This window comes from Pteropus alecto, unplaced genomic scaffold (genome assembly GCF_000325575.1).
Source record: "Pteropus alecto unplaced genomic scaffold, ASM32557v1 scaffold3, whole genome shotgun sequence".
NCBI lineage: Eukaryota > Metazoa > Chordata > Mammalia > Chiroptera > Pteropodidae > Pteropus > Pteropus alecto.
This window is the reverse complement of record NW_006442484.1, coordinates 42422495-42449897: the sequence shown is the minus strand read 5'-3', so window position 1 is coordinate 42449897 and position 27403 is coordinate 42422495. Positions and strand designations below refer to the sequence as shown.

The 27403-nt window shown below is 36.8% G+C and overlaps 1 protein-coding gene across 1 annotated transcript in view; it reads right to left on the bottom strand.

Moving 5' to 3' along the window:
- Nucleotides 1-27403, bottom strand: part of LOC102881150 (cytochrome b reductase 1) — a 27999-nt gene continuing 596 nt past the window's right edge. The window contains exons 2-4 of the mRNA XM_006921186.3: nucleotides 14569-14777; nucleotides 3874-4028; nucleotides 1-3326 (exon numbers count right to left, since the gene is read on the bottom strand). Coding sequence (XP_006921248.1) covers nucleotides 3035-3326; nucleotides 3874-4028; nucleotides 14569-14777 — 656 coding nt within the window. The 3' untranslated portion in view covers nucleotides 1-3034. The remainder of the gene's footprint in view (nucleotides 3327-3873; nucleotides 4029-14568; nucleotides 14778-27403) is intronic.

Sequence of the window (27403 nt, the reverse complement as noted above, 5' to 3'; positions counted from 1 at the left end):
TAGCTTCCAAAATAACTTTTATTACTATATAAAAACAAATCGAGAAAAAATAGATGTGTATTTTTCTACAAAATTATAAAATATCAGGCAATTTAATATTTTTCCATAAACGTGCTAAGGTAAAAATACAGATTCGAACATAGAAATATTTTCCAATAAAAGTTTTCAGGTACTTAGTAGGTGATAAAGAATAATAGTTTTCTTTCTTCTATACTTTCCTATGTGTAGCTGTAAGACATAGAAGTTACAGTTTTCTAATGGAATTATCTAAAAAAGAGCGCATCAAGATAAAAATTCATATTGCAATAAAATTAGCATAAAGCTCTACTTCTTTGAGCTTTTAGATTTGGCAGTTGTGGTCAACCAGTATTACACTGAAATTTCCAACTCAGCAGGGAAAAGAGCCTAATTAGAAACAAGACATCCTCTTTTTTTGGTCCTTTAGAAAACAGAAACCACTTGTCATTATCTCTTAAAAAGTGCAATTGCCTTCTTTGTCATTTGATTGTAAGGTCTGAGATGCTGTTTACAATCATCGAGGCTTAAGTGAAACTACACAAGGAAAGAAAAGAAAGCACTCTGAAGGGGAGATTCGGTTTAACACAAGGAGAACAGGAAGCTGTACACTTTTGATAACATTATATCAAAAAGTATATTCATTTCAGTTTCTCAATAAACCCTTCGAGAGAAAAGCTTCAGTGTTGCTGTAGATGAGTGTTAAAATAAAGCTATTTCTTTTCTAAAATTAGATTATGGGGTAAGCCAAGCCAGACTATCTCTGCAGGTGATATAAGCTATAATTACTTGTGGAGATTTCAATCACTGTTTTGGAATTGATACCTAAGGCTTTCTTCTTCTCTATTCTTCCTGTGAGCTTTTTAATGAGATATTTCTGGGGAAGATGCTTTGGGTAGGAAATATCAGCTTTTGAAAGATAAGGGTACAATTATCATTAGAATTAAAAGCCCATTAAAAGAAGAGCCTCAAACAGAAAGCTTTTCTAGATATATTTTACTATGCATTGTTTTCATAAAGGCTGAGAAAGAAAAGAAGTTCTTATAATATCTGTAAGATTACCCCCACATTAGCCCCAAGAAAGATAAAATAAAGCCGAGAGGAGGAGGTGCTCAATTACTTTGCAATGGAGCAGAATATTCCAGCACCAAATCCATAATTAACTTTTCATTAATAACTTCTATCTTGGCCTATATAAAATGGAATGGCAGCTTCAATTCTTGAGGTTGTCACTGACCCCTCCCCCCAAAAAACTCCTGAAATTTTGTGCACCTCCATGTAAAGAAACATCCATTTATCAAAATATGTTTGTGTGTGACAATACAATTCCTCCTACTTAGCATCAAAATTGTATGTAGCATGCTCTACTCATATTAAATTTAATTGTGCCTCCTATGTGCCAGGCACTGAGCCAGGCACTAGCAGTACTTCTAACATTATTACCAGTTTTGGAAATAGAATTATATAAGAAGAAAACAGTGTTTGGCGATGGAATGTTGAATGATTAAACATGAAGCTTAAGGGATGTGATGGAGTGTATTTCATAGTTAATCTATGGAAGTGATTACCAGGTATCCAAAAAGGAAATCCAATAAGCACCAAAAATGTCAAGTGCATTTTAGTGTAAACTGTAAGGTTTTTATCCATATTCAAATGCTCCAGTTAAAAATTACAGGGAAACCAAAAATCAACTCCCAAATGAAAAGCATCATTTCAGCATAGGCGCCATTCCGGATTTTAATTTAAGTCAGAGCCTAACAGAGATCTCTATGCATGAAAGTTGTCACCTCTGAGTCTCAATTCACTACTGAGAATCTAAAGCTCAAGATATCTCCTAATATTCCACCCAGATCTGGAAGGACCCTAGCTACTGCCCCTAGGAAGGGCCCACCATGAGGCAATTCTCTTCTATCCTCAAACCCAGAATTGTTCAGCAGCTAAGATCCTGAAGAATAAAACTCGTAATCTTGAAATCGTAATCTTGATTAATCTTGAAAGCCACAGATGTTCTTGCCCACAGCTTTCTTTGTCACCAAGACACAATTTTAAGAACAAAGAGGCATCAAGGTAGGCCATGGCTTGCTGGCAGTGGATGGGTGCCCGTAATATACTCTATTCCCAGGCAGGGGTGGGCCCTTTTCCTTGGCTGTTTGAGGAATTTGCCTTGGGAAAGAGAGGCAGAAGGTAAACTTTAACAACTCTACTGCACTCCAGCAACTGAAATTTATTCAGGGGTGGTCAAAGTGGTGCAAATTAGTGTAAAGCAGAAAAAAAAAAAAGCATAGTGAAGTGGTTAGAATTATGGACTGAGGAGCCAGACTGCCAGGTTTTGAATCTCGGTTCCCCCACTTGTGAGCTGGGGCAAGTTATTAACCTCTGCAAACTTCACAGCTCTTATCTGGAGATAATAATAATACCTACCTCCTAAGGTTTGTCTGGGGATTGGATTAGCTAATATTCATAAAGTGCTTAGAATCGTGTCTGGCACATACTAAGGGCAATGCAAGTACCTTTTAAACGGTAAAAACAGAAACTTGAGAAAAAGTGCTCTCCAAGGTCTGTAAAACAGTTTATGCTGCTTAACAACTCGGGCGTATTCTCTTTCTAATTAGGTTTGGAATTTGGATCATAAAGTACACCAGACTCCAGAGAAGCCTTGAGATTAAGCTGAGTTTTAGAAAAACTTCCAGGGCTGCCAGTTTATCAAATTTACCAACCAATAAGCACATTTTGAACATTTGTTCTATGCAAGGCACTATGCTAAATGCTTTGGTGCTCATCAAGAGGTAACATAATCACAATTTATAGTTGCTCTCATTTACATCAACCATCTCCTTTCCAAATCAGGTAAATTTATAGGCCTCGATCAGTATAAACTCTTTCAAGAAATTCCACCTTATGATTAAAACAAATATTGACTCTGTGGAGCTCAATTATCTTACATGGCTAAATAGGAGAAGCTAAAACCGTAAAGTTAGTTTTTAAAAGTGAAGTTACACGGCTCCACTTCTACAGCATTTTACATGGTGGATCTCTGACCAGCTTCATCAACGGTGATGTTTCTTTTCCTTGCGGCAGCTTCATTGTTTAAGTCTGAATCTGATTTGTCCACGTTGCCAAAGTTTATTGCCATGGAGCCTTCCACTCCCTCTGGATTGCTTCTGTTTGGCTGAAGGATAGAATTTGTTTCCTGAGGACGCTTCCATTGTGGCCTGGTGACTATCCAAAAAATGAGGGCTCCAAACACCAGAACCAGAAGGCCGAGGGTATTCGTGAAAACACCTTCCGGTGGTAATGTACTGTAGGTAGAGCTTTAAAAAAAAAAAAAGAGTGTCCAATTACATATAAGGCCATGCCAAACAATCTTGAATTTATCTTCTCAAAATGCACACTGGTACAGCTTCAACGTAAATTCCTTTAAAGCTTGATATCAGACAGAAATTCATGTTATAATTCACCCAATGAGATAGCACAAAATTGTTAAAAATCATTAGTATGAAAATAATATAGCATCTGGAACACCTAGATCACTTAAAAATTGAAAACAAGGATGATACAAAAATGTATATACACCAGAATTACAATTAATAAAACATGCATATCAAAAAGATTAGAAGGGCATGCAAAACTTCAATAGTTGTTTTAAAAGTAGTACAATTTGTTGGACTTTTAGTCCTTCTCCAAGCATTTAGTAATGTTATAGTACATGTATAATATAATAATTTTTAAAGAATATTTAAAGGTTTTCATTTTTAACATTTAAAAAATTTTGTTATATTTTTATCACCATATTCCAATGAACAAGTATTTAACATTTTATAGCTTAAATATTACAGTTAGGAAAACTATGTAACTTACAGGGAAAATATCAGTTTCTCAGTCACTCCCGTAAGTACTGTTGCAATCACTGTTCCAAAGATGAAAAGTCCGGAATAAACATGTATGGGCATGAGGAATGCTCGGAGAGACGGTGGAGCAAAAGGAAGCAGAAAGACGAGAAAACCTAGGACAAGCTAAATATCAAAAAGTACAAAGTTTATCATTTAAGTTTTAACTACGGTAATTTAAAAATGATTATTTTAAAAGAAATACGTGCAAATGAGAAAACATTTCATATCGAACCAAGGGCATAAAATGAAAAGTAAGTTTCCCTCCAGTTCGACTACTCAAAGATAACACCTCTCATCTCTTTCTCAAATACCCTTCCGGGAAATTTCTAAGCCCATATCAACGTGGCTGTGTGTGTATAAGGAAAGAGTTTTCTTTTAAGTATAAATGGGATCTTACTATACATACCTGTTCTGCATGTTGCATCTTTTCCCTTAATAGTAGAGCTTGGAGATCTTTTTCATATCAACACATGCCTATCTAATTTATTCTTTTCAATAGTTAGTATTCCATTTTAAGTATTTAATTGTCTATTTATGGAGGATCCTGTTTCCAGTTTTTTTGCTATCACTAAAAAGGATGCAGTGAACAGTTTAGTACTAACATAAAAAACAAAAACAAAAACAGTTTCCTTAAGGTTGCCAAGTGGGAAGAGACGTAAAAGATTTTTAAGTCACTAAAACCGAATACAATGGGACACATTCAGTCAGGTCAGCCTGAAAAACTATGTAGAAAAAAGTTGACAATTTTGTTTTATGAGGAAGAAATGAGTTCTGCAGAAAAGTTACCTCCATTTCCTTGATAATTCAATCCCTAGTAGAATACTTCTCTGCAGAGAAGCCAGAAAGATTCCTATGTGAACTGAAAGATTCATATTTTCATTTTGTTGTCCCACAACCCTTGCCGGTTAAATAGTCCCTTCTCCTCAAGAAAATAAAGATGACTTAGTGAGTTACTGAGCTGAGTTATTGAGTTTAAAGGAGCATTTTTTTTTCAGGTACTTATTTAGGATCCACTACCCTACGAGAAGAGAGGATAATGGGTAACATCACTGTTCATCTTTCCTGGTTGAGATCAAAGGGCTAATGGGACTTATCAGAAACATGGCGGCGTCTGAGAGCCTAAAGCACACCTAGAATCAGCTGATAGGCAAAGGCAATGAATGGAGAGTAATCAAAAGTGAATTTGATAGGCTGGTTTGCATATTGTATTGCCCACTTAATACCACAAATGCCCAAATATATTAGAAATTATACAGAGGGTCCCCCCTTGGTAGCTCATAATGCTCCTAATACTCCTTCAGTGAACTTTGGTGATTCTACTAGTATCAAAGGGCATATTTCCTGACACACAGGCTGTGCTTTCTCTGCAAAAATGTGGCTCAGGTAAGTGACTACCAAGGATTTAGCATGAATATATTTCTGTGGTAAGTCATTATATCTTGTCTGTGACTTCCCCACAGATATATAATTTTTTTCCATTTTCCTGTTCTCCTTCCTCTTTTCATTCCTAAGAATTTTACTGTTGTTTTGTTTTTTAATTTCTTTCAGCATTTATCAAGTTTTATTTTGTTGCCCCATACCCCCTGCCCATTAAGTATTCTCTTTCTCTTAAGAAAATAAAGATAACTTAGTGGCCAATGTATTATTGAATTTAATGGAAACTTTTGTTTCAGGTACCTATTTATTAAGTGTGTCTCTTATAATCCAAGGATTCAATGATCTAAGCAAGTGGAACATCTGAAATTTGCTTATAGGATCCCAGGGCAATTTAACTTCCTTAAATCTTACTTTCACCACTAAAACTTCTTTTTCAACAAAAGAAAATTACTTTTAAAAGGAAAGGAAAACAATTATAGAATGCTTAACTTTAAAATGTTCCAAATTATGCCAACTTATAATTTGTAGTATTCATTCTTTATTTCCTTTTAACCATCTTAGCCTTACCATCAGACATGTGGATATAGTAACTTAAACACAGTGGACCGAAAATTACAAAATCCTTTTGTGCCTTTAAGTCAGTGGTTCTTGAAGTGTTGTTCATAGAAAACATGCATCAGAAACACTTCAGGTGTTTATTTAAAGATAACCCTGGGCCATATCCAGATCTGCTAAACCAGAATTTCTGGAAGTAGGGCCCAGGAATCTGCATTTTAACAAAATGCCAAGGTGATTCTCATGCATGTTGATGTTTGAAGACCACTGCTTTTGATTCACTCACATTATGTCAAAGATATGGGTTAACTGCACTCTGGAAAATCCCTAAAAGAGAAAACAGTGGAATCGTCCATCACCTTAAGTCTACAGATACTTACTATGTGCCAACTATGTGCAAAGTGTTCCCATGTTTAGGAACAGTCATCTACAGAAAGCTGTTCTTCACCATGATGTAGTCCTTAGCAGAGCTAAAGAAAAAATCGCATGAAAAGGTATCTAGATGTGAAAGTGAAAATGTGGTATGATACTAATTACGCTTAAAATTAAATATATATGCACACATATATAGGCATAATAAAAGGGTAAAGGAAATAAACTAAAATATGATATCTCTAGATTATGGTCTTATCAGTGATTTTTGTTTTTTCTTTATATTTTCTGTATTTTATAAATTTTAAAATTAATATATATTACTTCTATAATTAGAAACAGATAATAGAGATTTGCTTTTAAAGTTACTGTCTTAAATATCTGGGCTTTTCTTAGTTAATTATTACTGTCCTTTAAAGACAAAAGTGTATTTTGCTATGCTAGTTTTATCTCACTTTCTAAAACAGATTTTTTTTTTAAAGATATGTGTAAACTTTTAGACATAACAAAAGCTTTTATTTGCAAAAATCATTAATGAGATCAGAAAATAAGTGCTTAACAAGCTTTTGTATTAGGAATGGTCTGCTTTTTTTTTTTTTAAGCGTAGAAGTAGATTTAATGAATGATCAAGTGATTTACAGATAATAAGGAGGCTCCTTCTAGCTCCGCTTCACCTTTCTTCTATTTTGTATATTCACTCATTCCTTCATTTAAAGCATATATTGTTGGGGTCTATCCCCAGAGTTTGATTCAGTGGGTCTAGACTGGAACCTGAGAATCTGTATTTCTAATTTCCCTAGTGATACAAATGCTGCTGTTGCAAGCACCACACTTTGAGAAGCTCAGTCTTAGGTCATTTCCATGTTGCGTTCTTTAGACATAACAGCACTTTTCTTCCAGAGATAAAAAAAAACTTCTAATGAGTACCAACTAGACTTTGTCCACAGTTTTTTAGAAAGAGGGATGCCAGACATTCAAATTGGACACTAAGTCTCCTGTCAATAACCCACATCCACTTTCTGCACTGTCTTTCATCACATGAACAAGGCAATACCCCAACCCTGGCTCAGCCATCTTCAGGTCTACCCCTGATCTATGAGGTACTACTGGAGCAAATCACACAGTTAAGGAAACTAGCATCACTATAAATTCATTATTATGATGCTCACTGTTATGAATACTTCGGTGTTGCTCAATAATCCTTCTATTATCTGATTTGTCAACTGCTCCTCCAGGCTCCCCCAGCCTCAAACTTATGGCTGTCTTGTGTTTCCCTCCTCACTCTTGGCAGATGATTTTACTACCACCTCATGAAAAAAATAGGCAACTTCATAGAAGAGTCTCAATTTTCTCCCACCAAACCAAAAAATCATCCCAAGCCAAAAACTCCTTCCTTTCTTCAATTATAATAGAACTGGTATTCAATTTTCCAGCCGTGCTCTGCGACCTGCTTCCTAAAAACCTAATTATAGATTATTGCATCTTTCCAGTAATCACAACCTTTCCTTCTCTACTGGTGCCATCCAGTGAGCATTTTAACATGCCCCAAATTCTCATTTTCATTTAACGAAGAAAAGAAGTAAAAAAGGAAAAAGAAAAGAAAGCACCCAAACACCTGCTTTTACTGCATCCCTGTCCAATTACACCTCTCTCTTCCCCTTCTTACCCAAACCTCTTGATTAAGTTGTCTATTTTCTCACCTTCCACTCCTTCTTCAATCTATTGAAATCTGGCTTCCGCCTCACAGGGAAACAGCTCTCTAGAGTCATGAGTGACTTCCAGATTACTAAATCCAATGGGCAGTTTTGAGACCTTATTTTCCGTGGCTTTTCAGTAGCATCTGACAGTCCTCGATCCCTCTTCTCCCCCTTTAATGTTTCCTCTCTCAAGCCTGCAAATGACCCTTCCTCTCATCCTGTATATCACTGACTTTCCAAATCTCATTAATTCTATCTCCTAAATATCTTTAGAAACTATCCACTTTCCCCACTGCTACTGCTACTCCAGTATTTCTCATCTGAACCTCTGTAAACACCTTCGAGCTCATCTCCCTATATTTACTCTTGATATAGAGAAGAGGTAGGAGAACTAAATACTGAATCAAATTGTATGCAGAGCCTACATGTGCTGCCAGACCACTAGAAACTTACAGAACAAAGGAGATTCCTGCAGGGATTACTAACAAACCATTTACCCACACCATGAAAGGAAAACAGTCTTTAAATACTACCTTAAACAAAATAAACCCAACCATTTATCACCTATGGCCAGACCATGGGGAACCTATAGAACAAAGGCTGAGATTTCTAGCATGCCTTTAACTGCTGCATACCCATATCTTTCACGCTGAATACCCAAAGCATAAAAGGAAAACAGATAAACAAAGCCTTTAAACAGTAATTCAGAGAAACTAAGGATGACATATCAACTGAATTCCTGAACACCTGGAGTCCCTCCTATTCCCTGTCTATCATTCCCCGTCTTTCAGAGGAGATCATGCTGTCTGTGGAGCATTATTCCTTCTCTAACTCTGGTGTGCACTTTCTTTTTGTCTCTAACTCTGGTGTGCACTTGAATTCTTTCCTGTGAGCAGTCAAGGACCCTCTTCTCTCTCAAAGTAGGACTCGAGTCCCCACTTGGGGGAATTCGCCGCATCCTGCGTTACTACTGTCCAGCCTCCAATTCATCTTCCACACCACATTCTGGGCAGCCTGATCTCCTTCTTGCTCCTCAAATATTGCGAACTTTTATCTACATACTATTTCATCCACCTAGAATACTTTCTCCCATTTCACCAGCAAGCTCATGGCTTCAAATCTTGGTCTGACTTTTTTTATTCCCTCTACCATATGAGAGCTCTCCCAGAACACTCCATGCCCACCCTGGCTACCAAACACTCAGTGACCAGTCTTCTCCTGTATCTTCCCCGGTAAGCTTCATGAGGACAGGGAGCATGTCTCTTTGGGCCCATGCTTGTCTTGTGAAACTATGTATCCCTTGCAGCCTAGCAAGGTATCCAACACATAAATTACCTGTTTAAGAAATGGATTGATTTGTTAATAAAACTTCACTGACATAAAATGCATGTTCTCAACCATGAAGGTGTTTACAATTTATAGTAGAAATGAAAAATGCCATCTTTGGGTCATAAAGGAGCCTACCACAAGATTTACACTTCTAATAACAACAGCTGACCTGCATTATTTCAATATCCTAAGTCTAAGCTGAGCCTTTCCATGTATTATATAGCTTTGATTCTTATGTGTTGTGAAGGATGTATCAAAAAACTTAATTAATTGGTGAGCAAACTAAGTCCAGAAAAATCTGGTGATTTGTCCAAGGTCACCAGCTATAAATGGATAAACCCTATTTAAACTGAGGTCACACTGACTCCAGGTCCTGTTTATGAAATCCGTCCCAACCCAGAGGTCAAAAGGAAGCAGATTCTCAGGTTTTGCTCCAGACCTGCTGAATCAGCAACTCTGTGGTGGCACCCAGCAATTTGTGTTTTCATAGGCTCTCCAGGTGATTCAGATACATGCACAAAAGAGAAGATACGCTTTGAGAATCATTGGCTTTTTTTACGCCAATGGTTCTCAAACAATAGCATGCATCTGAATCACCTGGAGGGCCTGTGAAAGCACAAATCTCTGGGCCCCACTCCAGAGTTGCTGATTCAGCAGGTCTGGAGCAAAACCTGAGAATCTGCTTTGTATTGATCTCAAAACAAAATATAATAACCTTAAAAGAAAATAAGATTAATTTATGTTATTAAAATTGAGAATTTGTAAAAATAATCACAAAAGAGAAAAATACAGGCTTCAACCTGGAAGATATATGCAATATATAAAAATGAAAAAGAATTTAACACAGAACTTCAAATCTTTAAGGAAAAGAAAAACTCATTTTTTAAATGGACAAAAGACAGAAACAGGTGTTTCTTAGAAGAGAAACATGAATAATCAGAGAGATAAACAAAACCACAAGAAAATATTTTATACCAACTAGTTTGGCAATAATTGAAAAGTCTGAAGAAGATGCATGTAGGCAAGGATGTGCTACACGAGAACTCTTATACGCTGCTGGCAGGAACATAATTGGTGTCAATTACTTTGGAAAACAATTTAGCATTTTTTTTTTTTAAGATGAGTATATAATTTCATTCCTAGGTATATGCCCAGAGAAACTTTTGCATATGAGAACCAAGAGAAGTGCATATGAATGTCCAATGCTGCATTGTTTGTAACAGAAAATAACTGAAATAGCCCAAATGCCTAAAAGCAGAATGGATAAGTAAATTTGTGGTATATTTATACAATGGAATACTAAAGTAAAAAATGAATGAACTAGAGGAAGCAATACAGCTAGAGGAAGCAATACAGTTGAATCGGTACAATGAAAAAAATGTTGCAATAGAATATATATATTATAAGACTTTTTTAAAAGTTAAAGCAAACCTAAACAATATCTTGTTTAGGGATTCACAGTATTTGGTAAAATTACAAAGAAACAGGGAATGAGAAAAAGCTTTCAGGAAGATGGTTACCTCTAGGGGCTGGGATAGGTAGAGAGATGTGGGATCAAGGTAGGTATAGTCCTGTTTCCAAATAAGGTTAGATGGTGGAATCATGGGAATTAATTTTATTATAATTCATAGCTTCCATATACACACGGTTTGTTATTTTTTAAAAATGCCCAAGAGGCTAAATCTCACAAGTAGAAAAGAATTCTACACTTGAAATGCTTTACAATGCATAGATACGTATGAGGAAGTGTGAAGACCTTTCAATCGTTTTTGCTTGTCTTGTTTTGCTGTTTGCCTCCCCCGACTCTCCTTTCTTTATTTACTGAAACAAACCAGACGCTGACTTCGTTTGGCAGGTAAATTCTAATTTTACACATAGTGGCTAAACCAAACCCCAGGAGCACTAAGGTGAGAGGATCTGATCTTGACAATCTCTCCCATGCTCCCCCTATTCTGTGGTAGGTTTGTTTCTTGAGTTGTACTGAGGAGAGAGGGCAAACTAACCTCACAAACTCAAGATGAATGCCCTGCATGCAATTATACTTTGCAATTGATGTGCATAGCAGTTGTGGTTATGTAAGCAAGCCACAAGTAGGCTGTTACACTTGCTCCCAGTGGGACTTCCTTTCCTACAGCCACTAGTGGCAGTTTGAAGAAACTCCATTTAAGAGAGAACAGGCCTTGTTGACTCAGAAAGAGAAGCCAAAAAGGAAAAAAAAAAAAACAAGAAAAAAAAAAGAAAGAGAAACCACTTTTCCCTTCTACTCTTAATCTAAGAAATCTGAAAAGTATGTAAAGTATGTGGCTCGTGTATTTTTGCAACTAGGAATATGGAGGCAGGAATCTTTATAAATCATAAGGACAGAGCTTAGCTTCTATCAAAAGTGAAGAAAGCATGTTTAGAATTGGTTTCTTTCCATTGAGAAAGGAAATGTTCTTTAATTTTTTCCTGAGCACAGCCAGATGATCTGTTCTGTCACTTCTGTGGAGAAGCAATGAAAATAATGTCAAAACAGCTTTTGTGCAACAAAGAAAACAAAGTTAGAATGTAGTCATCTTTCCCAGGATAGGAATAGGAAACCATTCACCTGGTTCCTGAAAGAAACAGCAGAAGGCACCAAACGTGACATGTTTGTGATGAGGGGATGCTGTTTGCTCATTTAGTTTAACAAAGGTCTGTATACATGATTTTTATGTATCATATGTGACTCACTTACATTTAAAATGAAAGAGCCACATGTTCAAGTCAAAAAAGATATATTTTAAAATTTAATAATCCCTCCAACCAATCCCACCCACTCCCATACCTTCCATATCTACACATATGTGCTTTTTTCCTTTCTTTCTTTCCTTTTATCCTCCAAATGACATTTTACTATACACATTACTCTCCAATATTTTTCTACTGAAATACATAGCATAGATTTCACTGTTGGTCAGAGATAGAGCTATAGTCTCTGTAAGAGTTGTATAATAGCCATAAATTATTTAAGCATCCCCTTATTTGGACATTCCTGCCTATACAATGCTACACTAAACATCCTTTTTAGAATTCCTTATGTGACAGTATTTTATTTCCACTCCCCCCAAATGCGAGATTACTAAGTTTATGTATTTTAAGTTTTCTTTCCTCTCAAAGTATTTAAGCCTATATTCCTCTGAGAACCATTTTGGCTAAGGCTCATTATTGTAAAGTTAAGTATTCTCTTTTTTGCTAATTCCTAGATATTTCCAAATTTTAAATATTAAGATATAGAGTATTAATTGTTTTTTAGAAAATCCGCCTTAAAAGGATTAATGTAATAACAAAAAAGGCATATCTAGTATAGAAAGCTTTTTGTGGCTGAGTGAAAAGGGGGAAAGAATGAAGAAGTACAAATTAGTAGCTACAAAACAGCCGTGGGGATGTAGAAAACAGCATAGGGAATATAGTCAAAATCATTGCAATGGCTGTGTGTAGTGCCAGATGGGTGCCAGAGTAATCGGGGGGATCACTTTATAAATTATATAAATGTCTAACCATTGTACTGTATACATGAAACTAATACAAAATAATGAAAATAAAAAATTTAAAAATTAGCTTTAAAACCATATTCTTATAATCATCATCATCATCATCATCATCATCACCATCATCCAAGAAATGCGTGTGTTTAGAAGATACAGGAAGTAAAAAGAAAAATAATCAACTGGAATCCAACTACCTAGAGATCAACAGTGTTAACAGTCTAGTGCATCTTTCCAGATGTTCAAAGAACGCCTTGGCATATAACTAATTCCGTAAAGGCATTTATTTAGTCCATTTTAACTATTGGACTCAGAAGCACAGAACCCTCTTATAGAGTAGCTACAAAGATTTTAGATGGTTTCTATTCTAGTCCTCAGAGACATGGTCCTTCATTGAGGATACTCAAACACAGGCTAATTGTGGGGACATTGTGGAAACAATGGAACTAAATGCTTTGTAGGGAGGGCCCAGGACTTGGCCAGATCGAGGCCTGAGTCCCAGCTCTACCATTAGCAGTGTAACCTGTGCGTCCTCAGCATCTGTAAGGGCTATCTCACTTAAAGGACTATGTGAGATGAGTAGAATGCTTCACATAGTTCTCAGGCTCTAGAATTCTGCATTCTGAGGTGGCATAAAGGAAGCGGAGCAAAGCCAGAGGAATGGACCACTGGAAGCAGAACAGCCAGCCGAGAAAGGTCCTAAAGAGATACCAGTAAGTTAAGAGTGTCCCCAAGCAACTGACAGCATGTTGTTGCCATCCTACTCTCTAAGGGGAGAGGATCCACCAGCTTGTATCTGCAGAGGAAGCTGCCTCCCAGATGTGAGGCAGTGGCTAGGCTTAGCCATCCACTTCGAGATTTTTGCCTTGTTCCTTCTTGATCAAGAAGATGATGTTTGATGCAGGGTTTCCCCTATGCTCCTCTCCTGTCTGGCACCCAATCTTTACCTCCAGGCATTGTAATGAAAACTTAAATAATAATTAGTGTCCATATAGATATTAACTTTTGTTCAATTAACATTCAAAAGGCTTTTCTTTAAGAAGAAAAATGACAAATAAATGTCCGATAAGTCCTTTTTTTGAGAGGTCATACATTCATCTATTTTAAGATATGCCTTGTAATTTTGTGATTTCACTCCAGTTTCTCACTTCTCCTACATCTCCAGAAAAATAAAATTCACAATGATGTCTCAATAAGGTACCTGAATATATACTATACTAACTAAAGAAAGAAAGTACATCAACAAAGTTTACAAAGATTTTTCAACAAAGTGGTTAACGCCTAAAAGACTTTTAAAATTCATCCTTACTTTAGTGACCTAGAAAAGCCAAATTCCTATCACACTCCATTAACTTAAGTTTAAATACAGGCTCTCAAAAGTATGTGTTTTTAGTAAGTGAAGAAAGAGGAAAAATAAACACTGAGCCTTCAAAATCTAACAAAGAAACAGATATTAATTCATCTCTTCACTGGTAAAGTTAAACCTAGAAAATAGAAGTGACAGAATGTGTGGAAGAAATGTACAGCTCTCATCTATGCTAGTTTATTCAGCACATAAACCTTAACAACAATGGCAGTTTAGATGTTATGCAATAGCAATTTCCCCACATACATATGCCCATATTTAAAATCTCACATTCAAGTTTGTAGACTATGAATGCTGCAGTTCCCATGCCCCCTCAGGGGAAAATACTTAAAATGTAAACAAGTGAAACAAGGACTAGTGGAATGGGAAGATAATTTCCAACGGACTATTAACATATAGAAAACATCTACAGTATCTGAATTGTTTTTTACATCTTGTTCATAAATATATAAGACACTGACCTGTAAGAAGTAGAGTATAACGACTATTAGTCCAACCCAGCTATGCAGACTGTACATATTGCGGATTTGCAAGGTGTTGTGGAAATCAAAAGCAGCCACCAGAGAAATAATTGCAAGAATGGCAGCAACAGTATTTAACCCTGCATGGATGGATTTCATCAGGAGCTTGCTGCATTTCCAGGTCCATGGCAGTCTGTATACAATGATGGCTAGAGAGAGACAAAAAGAAACAGAATGTAGTTTTTTTTTTTTAACCATCACAAGATACACAGTTTAACGCAGTGAACACTCCCATGAAACCCTTTCTCTTGGCTTCTGCTTCTCCCCTCTTCCCTGTCTCTCAATGGTTCCTTCTTGGGCTCTTTTGCTGGCATACTCCTTACTCCCAACTTGTGAACAAACCTTATTCTTCTTCTCCACTCTCCGTGGGTGATCTCTTTCACTCTTTCATTGACATGCTACTTACATGGCAGGGACTCTAAAATTTATATCTCCAGCCCAGAACTTTCTTCCGAACTCCAGACCCACGTAAGCTAATGGCCTCTTGACATCTCCATATAGATGCCTCCCAAATATCTCAAAATTCATACATCCATAACTAAATTCTTAATCTTATAATCTGGTTTCTTTATATAAATATTTTAGTTTCATAAGAAAAAGGCAGACTAAGGATTATAAAAATATGCAGAAAGCTTTAAATAAACAAAAGAGTATATCCAAGTAGCTAATAAACATAAGAAAAATGTCAACTTCACTAGTCAAGAGGAAAAGGCAAATTAAAATCAAATGAGAATACCTCTACCACATATCTGAATGGCTAATGAATATTGAGAGGATGTGAAGCAATCAAAACTCTCATGTTCTGCTAATGGGAGTTTAAGTGAGAACACACACTTTGGGAAACTGGCAGCATCTACTTAAGCTAAACTTATGCATACCTTATGGTCCAGCAATTCCATTCCTGGGCATATACCCCAAAGAAATACATACATTCACCAAAAGACATATACTACAATATTATTAGCAGCACTATCTATAGTGGCCAAAACCTGGACACTCTCCCAAATGCCCATCATCAATAGAATGAATAAATTGTGATATATTCCTACCATGTACTAATATGCGGCAAAGAGAATAAATGATCTATAACTAGAACTTCACTCAACAATATGGATCGACCTATGATGTCAATCCCAAGAAAGAAGACATAAATATATACCGTATGATTCAATTCATATGAAGTATAAAAACAGGCAAAAAGTCAGGAGAGTGGTTGCCCTTGTGAGGAAGGGGCATAGCAACTGGAAGGCAATGCACAAGGGGTTTCTAGGCTCCTGCTGCTGTGCTCTTTCTCGGTCTGGGTGCTGGTTGCATCCCTAGACTCATCGGGCTCTATATTTACATGTACGCTTTTCTGCATGTGGATTAAACTTCAACAAAAAGATTTTCGAAATGACTTTTTTTTTTAAGTGTCCTGGTTTAAAAAAATAGATTGTATGGTCACCTTAACCAGAGTTGATTTTTGTTGTTAAGACAATGTCTTGCCCCTACCCACCCTCACCCCACCCCTCCAGTCCAGGTCAGAGAAAATTTAGATATCTGGAGATGAACAAGAGATTGAAAAAGTTCACAGGTGCTTCCTTGGAAGATGAATTCCACTATATCAGCAGTGTGCAGGTGCACTTCTTAATTCTAGCAAGAAAAATAAAATCTTCTTCCCACAAAAGACATTTATGATTTAAGTATATGAGAAGATAACTTTTATATACAATTTAAATATATGAAAATATATGAAAAAACTTCATAGGATCATAAAAATGTAAGAAATTAATTATCTAGTCCGTTTTAGGCAGAAACACATCTAAACCTATGAAGACAGATGTACAGTTAGCCCCTTTAAAGCTTTTAGCATAAGATGCCAATCTTCCTATTCTGTAGTTCCATTCTAACATTTGACAGCCCTCACCATTAGGACAGTATTCTTTTTATCTAATCTGAACTCTGAAGGATTGTTACTTACTAATTTTAGTGCATATATGGAAATCTTATAAATGTTGATTGATTACATTTCCTTGAGGACATGGAGACTTTTTGGATAATTAATTCTATATTCAATGAATATTTTTTAACCATTTAATGCAACACCTTAAAAGGTATACTTTTAAAAGTTAGCTCAGCCTCTTCTCATCCCCACTTTATCCTCTCTGAGGGCAGGAAGTAAGTCTTGCTGTTTCTCCTTGTATCCTCTGAGCCCAGGACAGCCCTGGGATCAAACCGTGTAGATCTATAAGTATTTCTTTTTACTCTTCTTTTGAAATAACGTTAGATTTACATGCAATTGTAAGAAATGATACAGAGAGATCCTCTATGCTTTCCACCAAGTTTCCTTCAATGGTAACATCTTACAGAACTATAGGACAATATCACCAACAGGAAGTTGATGTGCATATAATCCACTGAACTTATTTAATTTCATAGCTTTATTTATTTTTGTGTGTGCGACCTTTAAGTATTTTTAAATAAATAAATGTGAAGTACTTTCTTCAGACCGATCAAAGTTTGGAAATCAAATTGGTGTCTACTCAAATACTGTGGCTTCCCTTCCTCATGCTTTTTCTGGCTTGATGATTCAGTGGCACACCCTATATGCTTCTCTAGCTTTCAGGGAAAGTAAAGGCTTCTTTACTCATTGAATTAGTGACCTTTTATCTTCACAGTGGAGCCTTTTGCAATCTGTGTAATTAGGCAGTAGTAAAATAAAAACAATGTGCAATATATAAATGACACATATTCCCACATCCTGGTTGAACCTCTTTTATTATACGTGCGCTCACACACACACACACACACACACACACACACACACACACACACACACACACATTGAGTCTTTGCTAGGTAGTAGGCACCATTCTAAATGCTTTAAAATGTTTACATTTTAATTCTTATCTCAACTTTATGAGGAAGGTATGATTATTATTACAATCGTACAGAGGAGGAAGCTGAGGCACAGAAAGCTTAAGTAGCTTGCTCAATCTCAATTAGTGTTTTAAAATTAATACTGCTGTTGTCATCATCACTATCATCATCATCGTCGTCATCATCATCATCATCATATCATGCAAGCACCACCCTGGGGGATAAGAGAATTTGAAAATCTACCTAGGAAAAGGAAATACTCAGGATGTGTTTGCTTGAAAAGCAGATTATGAATAGTAAATTACAATAGCTTTCTCTAACCAATCGGCATATATTATATCAAAATTTTCCAAAATCAAAACTAATCTCTGATGTTAGAAGTCAGGAGTAGTTATTAGTTTTCATGACTGAGAGGAATTACAAGTGTTACTGGAGGTAATCTCGGGTACCTGGAATGTTGTTTCATCATCTGGATACATGAGTGTGTTCATGTACTTGTGATTTAGGTACTTTTCTGCATGTATGTGGTTCTTTAGTAAAAAGTTTACCTTTAAAAAAATTATCACAGATTCAAAGACAACCATTTTTCTAGTGAAGACTTTTTAACTCTTCTCAATCCTATGAGCATCAGAGAGAAATGTGTTAAATATTCCATAAAACTGAAATCTACCCCCTTTGAGTGTTAAACCTTGATTTTTAAACCTTTTATATTTACTCAAATGTTTTTCAAATTGGTTGCACACCAGCTGTCCTTCTCTAGCAGTAGCATGACTGGAGCACCTTTTATTTATGATTTGGGGTAATCGATAAAACATATTGTCCTATTACTGTAAGAAACAGCCCTTAGGGGCTTCTGAAGGAGGAGAGGTGCTTGCTTTTGATCCAAATGGGCCTGGACAGTTAAGGAATTTTAGTCCCTGGGTCTACTTTAGAGTTTTTCTATCTCTTCTTTTAGTTTAGGGTTTATACCTCCAATCTCTTCCCTCCACTATCCTGCCTTATCTTTTATTCCTACCATCTCTAAGTTCTTGCTTATAAATTTTTATGTTGGCAAAATCTTTACATTAGCTCAATCTGGGTAGTGAAGTACATAGCGATCTGTTTATTTTCTGTATGGTTGAAAGATTTCGTAATAGTTTTGAAGATAAAACAAAATGTTTGTAAGCTTGCAAACCCATAGCAAACTAGCTTCAATGACTAAATAGGCAGCTTGTAGCAATCTGATGAGCTCTCATGAGCGAGGAATGGAGTTTCAGCATCTATCCTGGCTACAGAGAAGCTCTGCTGGATAATTGAATATGCTTCAAAATGATCTCTGGATAAATAAAAGATCATTGCAAAATGCTGCATTTGCATAAGGTGTTTACATGCTTTTAAAAAACTGTATAAATAACCAAAATATGGTGGACTTTAGGAGAAAAGAGTAACCTTAACAAATCAAACCACATTCTTAAGCAAGAAGCTATTCTCAATACTTATAAAAACTGCCTGGAGAGTGGAATTTAAATATTTCTTGCTTCTTTGGCTTGGCACTTACCTAGACACCATTCCTGAGGTTCAGTGGGAAGGAAGAAAAAAGGTCTCAGAAGCCCATGAGGGGAGGAAATGCTATCAAACAGCTAGCAACTTGTGACTGAAACAAGAGTTTTCTGTTTTCCCCAGAAAATGAAGGGAAACATGAATACATACCGATTCTCTTCAACTTACAATGGGGTTATGTCTCAATAAACCCATCATAAATCAAAAATATCATTAAGTTAAAAATGCATTCAATACACCTAACCTACTGAACATCAGAGCTTAACCTATCTTAAACATACTCAGAACACTTACATTAACTTACAGTTGGACAAATCATCTAACACAAAGCCTATTTTATAATAGAGTGTTGAATATCTCACGCAATTTATTATGTGTATTGCTATCATAAAGTGACTGTTTGTATATGTGAGAAACACATTTAAAATCTTTTTAAAAGAAAAATTATTGTGGGGCATGCTATTGTAATAAACTTAAAAAGAAACAGAGAAGGAAAGGGAAAAGAAATCAATACCTGTGTATAATTAGTCTTTGGACAATGAAGAGGAAAATGCAAACTTGAATTTGAATTATTAGAAAATTTCTCAGCTCTTAGATGCATAATCAACTCAAGAATCTGTGAAAATATATATTCTCTAAGATGCAGTCTCTAGTTTGACACTGGCTTTCCATCAACATACCATTATCTATCTATCTATCTATCTATCTATCTATCTATCTATCTATCTATCATCATCATCTATCTATCTATATACACTACTTTGTCTTATAGTAGGAAATGCATATTTAGTATTTCTCCAAGTGTATGGGAGAGGACCACTTGGAGGGGGAGAAATGTCCCCAAACATAGAAAACAATTTGACTTTAGTTCTTTTATGTTTAAATCTTGTGATTCATGAAGGTAAGATCATGTCTATCATGTTCACCATTGCATCCCAGCATTTAGCACAGACCCTGGTGCATAGTAGGAATTCAGTATGAGTTGAATAAATAAATCCTAATAAAGCACACTAATTCATTCTGCATTGTTCAGCAAATAAGCAGATCCTCTTTTAAAATGCAATAATCAAAAACTCAAGACAATGTGTATTGCTGACCCAAGTGTTAGCTCACATAAGACCAAACAGCCTTTTCAAATAAGTAAAAAGTATTTTGCACTTAGACCCACTTAAACAGCTTTAGGTAGGCATTAAGTGAATCCAAAAATAAAATAAGAGTAAGTTATTGAGTTTGAAATACACTGGAATTTTAAAAGTCATAAATTCTACTTAAATATGGTATGCTCATTACACTTTTCTTAGCTCTTTGAATAAAGTATTATTTTACCCTTCTCAGTAGACTGCTCAGAGCAGGATTATCAAGCTTTACAACTCATTTCTCTGTGCACCCAAGAGTCTACCAGACTTTATCCAAAGGACCTCAAGTTTAAATGTAAAAGCAGAGAACCCTCTTTAAATAAATGTCTCGAAAAGATTCCTGCAATGGCTATCAAAGAAAATCTGAACTTAGAAAAAGCCTACTTTATAGCATGAATAGCATGAAAACAAAAACCTTTGGAGAATCAAAACGAAGGAAGTGATTTGGATGATTTAGAAGATTTGTTTTAGCATCTTGGCATTTGAAACATCTCTTTGAAGGGTCTGAAACCCTCACAAAGGCAGCGACTTGGTAGCAGAAATATGTAAAAAAGTGCAATTGCATTTTCAATTAATTGGCTAGACATTTACGAATATCCAGAAATTTTGTATTTTTAGAAACATCAGCTATATTTTTTTTGTATAAAACATCAGAAATATTCACTATTTCATATTGAAATTTTATGGCAGATTAGAAATAGTACCGGCTCTGATATCACCTGGTTGCCTGACCTTGGCCAGACATTCAATCTTTAAAATTAGGAGTTGGACCTAAAGTCCCAGCCAGTTCTAAATATTTAGGGTTCGGTTCTTCCAAAAGAAAATCAAAACTTGGCTCTAACAAATTCAAAAGGGAATAGATTACAGACAGGGCTACACAGTGTCTGGCATATTTTCCCAAACCTTCAGCTTCATAAATGTATGTTAATTAAATAAATAAAACAATATATGAAGGAAACGAATGAATAAATGAACTTAGAAAAGTATAGCCCAAGTTTATACAGCCATTTCAAAACTTGATTTGACCTTTTAAGAAAGCTTCTATAGGAAGAAAAAAGTTACAACAAATATTTCTAGTCTTTCTTAAAAAGGATGATCGTTCTACTTTTTAAGGGAAAATTTCAAAATCCCACAAAATCAAGACAAAACTATAGCAGAAGTCACTTGTAAATTGGAAGGCTTGGACTAGATTTGGTCCATAGATGTGTTTTGTTTGATCGGCACGATGTTTTGCTTTTGTGGCTTGTTTTAGTTTGAATTAGTTTTTAAAAATCTGGATTCCCCTGGAAAATAAGAAGTTCTAGCAACCTTTGGCTGGCATCTCCATAGAGCCGCAATCCACTGGAGCTAAGTAGAGGTTTCCTATCTTGCCAGAGAAGGCACGCTCCAATTCCTTGCAGTTCCCACCCCTCCAACAAGGCATATACCTTCACCTTGCTACATAAGGATCTGACCTATGGTTAACTGTCTTCATAAGCAGATAAAGTGGTTTGTCCCAAATCTTATTAAGCAACATTGCTTACAACAAAAATGACCTCTGACTGGTAAATTATATCTGACTTGGAGGAATAATGAAAAAATTAGAAATACCTGATGGGAATGTCATACTTTGGAGTGCAGTGTTAGCTGTTATATCCTATATTTATTTCCTAGGGCTACCATATCAAATTACCAATAACTGAGAAGCTTAAAACAACAGACTGTATTCCCTAGCGGCTCTGGAGGCCAGAAGTCCAAAATCAAGGCGTTGGCAGGACTGGGCCCTCCCCTAGAGGCTCTAAGGGAGAATCTATTCCATACCTCTCTCCTAGCTTCTGGTGGCTGCTAGCAATTCTTGGTATTCCTTGGCTTGTAGACACATTGTCTCAGCATCTGCCTCCATCTTCCCATGGCCTTTCCCTCTGTGTGTCTGTGTCTCAAATCTCCTTCACTGGATTTAGGGCCTACCCTAACCCTAGGATGATCTCATCTTGAGATCCTTAACCACATCTGCAAAGACACTAAGACAGTCACAGGTCCATAAGATCAGAATTTGGACTTTGAAGAGTCACTATTGAACTCACTATATATCCCTTGCAGAGGCACTGGAAACCAGGCCTTAGAGTATTAAAAGAGATATTGGCTCTGTGGGGAATGAGGACCTTATGCCTTGATCCCACTAATGCAAATCTCATCTCTGGGTGGCTAAGCTGTCACCTGGCAAGAGATTAACTTATGGATTAACTATGTGGACAGTTACATGGACTGTGGTCAGAATTTGGATAATGCTTTAGTTTAAATGTAGAGTCTGTACTATTTTCTGATGGATTGGCTAAGAATTATGGAAGAAAAAGAGGAATCAAGGATGACTGTACAGCTTTGTCATGAACATCTAGCAGGATGAAGTTGCCATTTACTAAGATGGGGAAAACTATGGGGAGAGTGGTTTTGAGGACATAAGGAAGATTGAGAGTTGAGATTTGGATGTCTACTTGACATCCAAGTACAGTCTGAGTAGCCAGATGAATATTTGGGTCTGGAGTTCAGGGGAAAGGTCCAGGCTGAAGATAAAAATATAGGAGGTTTCAGTGAATAGATAGAGAGTGTTTAAAGCCACGAGACTGTATGAAGTCACCAAGAGAGTGGGTGTATCAAGAAAGGAGAAGTGGTCAGAAGACTGAGGCTTGGACACTCTAACCTTATGCTATCAGGGAGATGAGGATGAACCAGCAAAGGACACTGAAAAGAGTAGCCGGTGAGGGAAAAGGGGTCAAGAGAGTCGAGTGTCTTAGGAGCAAAATGAAGAAAGTGTCCCAAGCAGAAGTAAAGGGTTAGTTACGCCAGATGCTGCCTTTTGGTCAAGCAAGACAAAGACTGAGAACTGACCATAGGATTTAGCAATGTGAAGGCCATTGGTTACTACATTAAAAGAGATTTTGGCGGAGCAGTAGAGCGAAAGCCTGATTAGGATGGGTTCGTGGGAGAATAGGAGGAGTATAGGGTCATGAGTGTGGTTGTTTTTAAGATGATAGAAATTGTAACATGTTGGAAATAATCCAATGGTGCAGAAGGAAAGGGGGAGAATTGATGAAGTGATATCCTCAGGTAGGCAGAGGAGGCACAGAATGTACTTTGACAGTAACATTCTAATGAGCTTGAGGCCTTTAGAATAAAGATGCACATCCGATATGTCCTATGATGCCCATTCTTCCCTGAGGTTGTAAACAAACCAGTGCTTCCAAACTGGCTCCAAAGAAGAATCACTGAGGGGAAGGAAGGGCACTTTTACCTTAAATGCTACTATTATCATTAAATGCTACTAATTGCATTTTGTAAGTAACAATTTAACGATAGTAGAGAAATAATCACTCATTCACTCAATGACTACTTATCAGCCTACCATATACTAGTTTTAGGTGTTATTCTAGGTGCTGGGGATACAACAGTGAGCCAAACAATCATGTCTAAAACATTTTTATCAGTTATGTCATAAAGAAATCTGCATGCATTTATTTATAACCACAACAACAACAACAAAAACATGTTTTGAGTTGCCTTGGATTGTTTCTTTGCACTTTGTAAAAATCCTTGTTTCCCTAAAATTGAGAGGTTTTATTATCAATGGTGTCCCCAGGTTGGTTTTGGAGCAGGTATTTGGGGCACTTTCTCAATTATCTTCTTTGCCAGATTTTACCCAAGAGCACTTTCAAATATATTTAAATGGTCTTGGAATTTGGTCACTTTTAGATACATTAATAGGATACTCCAATTGCCTTATAAGAACTAGTCTTAATTTCTTTTTGTTAGTCTTTTAAATGTTACTTAAATGTAGTTACATTCTCTCTCAAAACCAACTTGAGATCATGATACTATTCAATTTCTCTTCCTTCAGTTTATACAGGAAAAAGAGTTCTACATGTGAAAAAGTAAGGAGTATAGAATTGCTGAGACTTCTTTTCATTAAATTTATAAACTTGAATTTTCTACTGTTTACTAAAGAACACATTCCACCTTGTTGAACCTTTTAAAAGGTCAGCTGCCACATTGAGAGCGTTCATTTGTTTCAGCTTTCTGTGGCCCATTTTAAGGTTTGTTTCTCTGATTTCCTGGCAGTATACCTATTTCATGGGAAACATTCCTTTCAGAGAAGCACAAAGCCTCTTCTAAAATTCTCTTTGAAACTCTTTCTCATTCATGTTCACTAAATTTCCTACCTGTTTAAAATTTTATTTCAGTCTGTCATACTTTATTTTAGACTACATACATTTTCAAATATTCTTTTTTTGTGTGAATAGAAACACTTATTTTGTAACTTCTGTTAGCCTTACTTTTTCAGAGCTTACTTCTTAAATGTATTTCAAAGGATTCATACTTGTTTTCACATAGCTTCAAACATTGTTTACTGTTTGTATATTGCATTTGTAAAGCATTTTATGCTTAGAATAATAACTGTAAATACTTTATATTTCTCTTCCACATCTCTAAATATTTGTGTATCACCGATGAACTCAATTACGTAATGTTCATTATTAAAGATCTGAAAAAGCATAGCCTAAAAATTTCCTCCCTGAAGTAATGACACATAGTAAAAAAGTCTGTTATAACAAAGCTAGTCTGTAACATGTGTTTCCCTCCTGGCTTATAAAGTCAACTATTTATGCCTAGTCCTTCCACTGGAGCCTTCCTACTGTTGGATGTGAGGGGGTGCAGGTGGGCCATGATTTGTAAGAACTCAGGAGTACTATGCATGTACTTATATGTATGAAAAAGTTTATGTTCATGTCAATTAGATGTATTATGTGGTTAAAGTGTTTTGCAAATCTGGAATCCAAATATGTGAACAAGGATGGGTAATGTTGACAAGGCAAACATTCCAAAACTAATACAAATACAGTAACTAAGATTTTTTTAAAAAGAGTTTATATAAAAGCAGCAGATGAAATTTTTCGAAATATCCATTCATACATTTTTGCCCAAAAGTGAGTATAAAAATTAAGAAAGTCCAAGTTTTAGAAAATTTAGAAATCTTTTTAGGAAAACTGTAATGAACTCTAATATGAATGAAGAGTTTCAAAGTATATTTTAGATGAAGATTTTGCTTCTCTGAAAAGAATGTTTTGCAGAAAATAAGCACAGTCCCATAAAAACAGATAAATCAGCCTTGAAAATAAGGCCACTGAAAAGACACTGCTTCTGTGGGTAAGTAACTTAACTGCTCTATGCCTCAGTTTACTCTTATACAAATATATATGTATACTTGTGTGTGTGTGTGTGTATATATATATATATACAAATATACATATGAAATAATGCACTTAGTGCACTTAGGGCACACAGAAAATACTCAATAAGTGATAGCTATTGTTTTGACTTTGTCTCTTCTTTGTTACGTCAGGAAACAAATAATATCACCTGTGTTTCCCTCACCCTCAATTATGAGAAGATATTCCAGAAGCTCTGGAAAGTTTCTTGGTATTAAGAGCTGCTCTGAAGATTTGGTTAGAAGAGGTGAAGAAACTGTTCCTACTACTTTGAGCAAACAGAAGGTGTTGACAGCTCTGGACAAACTTAAGGGCTCCACCATGAAGGAAAGAGTGCTTCTGATGACAGCAGCTGTGGAACTTGAATATGTCTTGCTAATTTTAGTTTAGTGGCGAAATAACTGGGACTTATACAATGAAATCACTCACACCCCAGTGCCAATCTCACACCAGGGAAGCCTGCGGCCCATGGCTGGGCATTAGCAAAGTCTGCCATTGCACCCTAAAGTGGGAGAATGCCAGCCACACCTGTCAAGTGCTGCAGCATGAGTTTTAAACAGAAACAAAAATCTTTTCTTTAGGAATGAGGTGAGAGCTCTTTTGTTAACTTGTTTATGGAGAGTTAAATATTGGTGGAGAAAAGGCAGCCTGTACAGAGGCAAAGCTAGAGGTTTTAGCCAGTGGGCACCTCTTTCCAAACCCTTTCCGCTCCTTATAACCCCAGTATGTTTCTACCTTTATCAAAATACTTTCTCTGGAAAGTATTTTTTGGAAAATGGTTATAAATAAATGGCACTTGCACCACTAGCTAGAGGTTTCTCTGGCAAAAAAAAAAAAAAAAAGCAGCGAAGGAAACAGCTCCGATATTGTTAGGGGAAAAACACGAGAATAAAACTGACATTTGTTGTTGGTCGCCAGAAGAGGGTGGAGAGGGGGGTCGGCAAGCAGAATGGGTAAAGGGGGTCAAAAGTACAAACTTCCAGTTCTAAAATAAATAAATCCTGGGATGTGATGTACAGCATGGTGGCTAAAGTTAACCACGTATTATGAATTTGAAAGTTGCTAAGATTAGATCTTAAAAGTTCTCATTACAAGTAAAGAAATCATAACTATGTGTGATAATGGACGTTAATTAGATTTACCGTGGTGATCATTTCACTATATGTACATATATCAAATCATTGTCATTTATACACTTAAAACTAATGTAATGTTATATGTCAATTATACGTCCAAAAATAAATAAACTGCCATTGACCCAGCACTCCTTCCGTGTCAGCCTCATCCAAGAGAACGCAGGCCCTGAGCGGGCTCACCACTAGCTAAACTGGAACGCCACAAACCCCTAGGGCGTCCTGGGCGAAGCCAAGCAGTCCCTCACCCCTGCGGGCATCTCTCACCCAGAGTTAGTGTCCAGCGCCCAGAGCCAAGAGGAAGCCGGGAAGGGGAACTTGGCCAACGGCAGCCACAAAAACAAGTTGCGTTCAATACTGTCCATGCATGACCAAGCAGGGCCGGGAAACACCCTTCTGAGTCCTGGCAGATTACGCGGCTCGACTGAGTTTAACGCTCTAGTAGGAGTGAAACCAGAGCGGATGCTTCACTCCCCGGGTCTACGGCTTACCAGCCCCTTCACTCCGGACTGAGCAAGTTACAAGAGACAAAGTTTCGCCTCTCCATTCCCCCCCCGTGCCTTGCTCTTCTAAGAAGCAGTCTAGAAGCAAATAACGGCGAAAGGCCTCGCCTAAAGAGCGTCTGCGCGCCCCTGATAGCGCAGGCTCCGTCCTCAGGGAGCGATCTGGCCCCGGCGTGTGAGCTGCCCCGGGCCGGGCCCCACGGCATCTCTCATAGGCTCCCATTTCCGATGTCGCTGCAATGTCTCAAGTGCGTCCCAGCCACTTGCTGCAAAGAGTTAACCAGGTGGGGCCGGACCGCCCCGGCCAGCTGGTTCTGGAGCCGCGGCGCCCAGCCTCCCCGCGCAACGCAGCTCGCCGCTAAGCC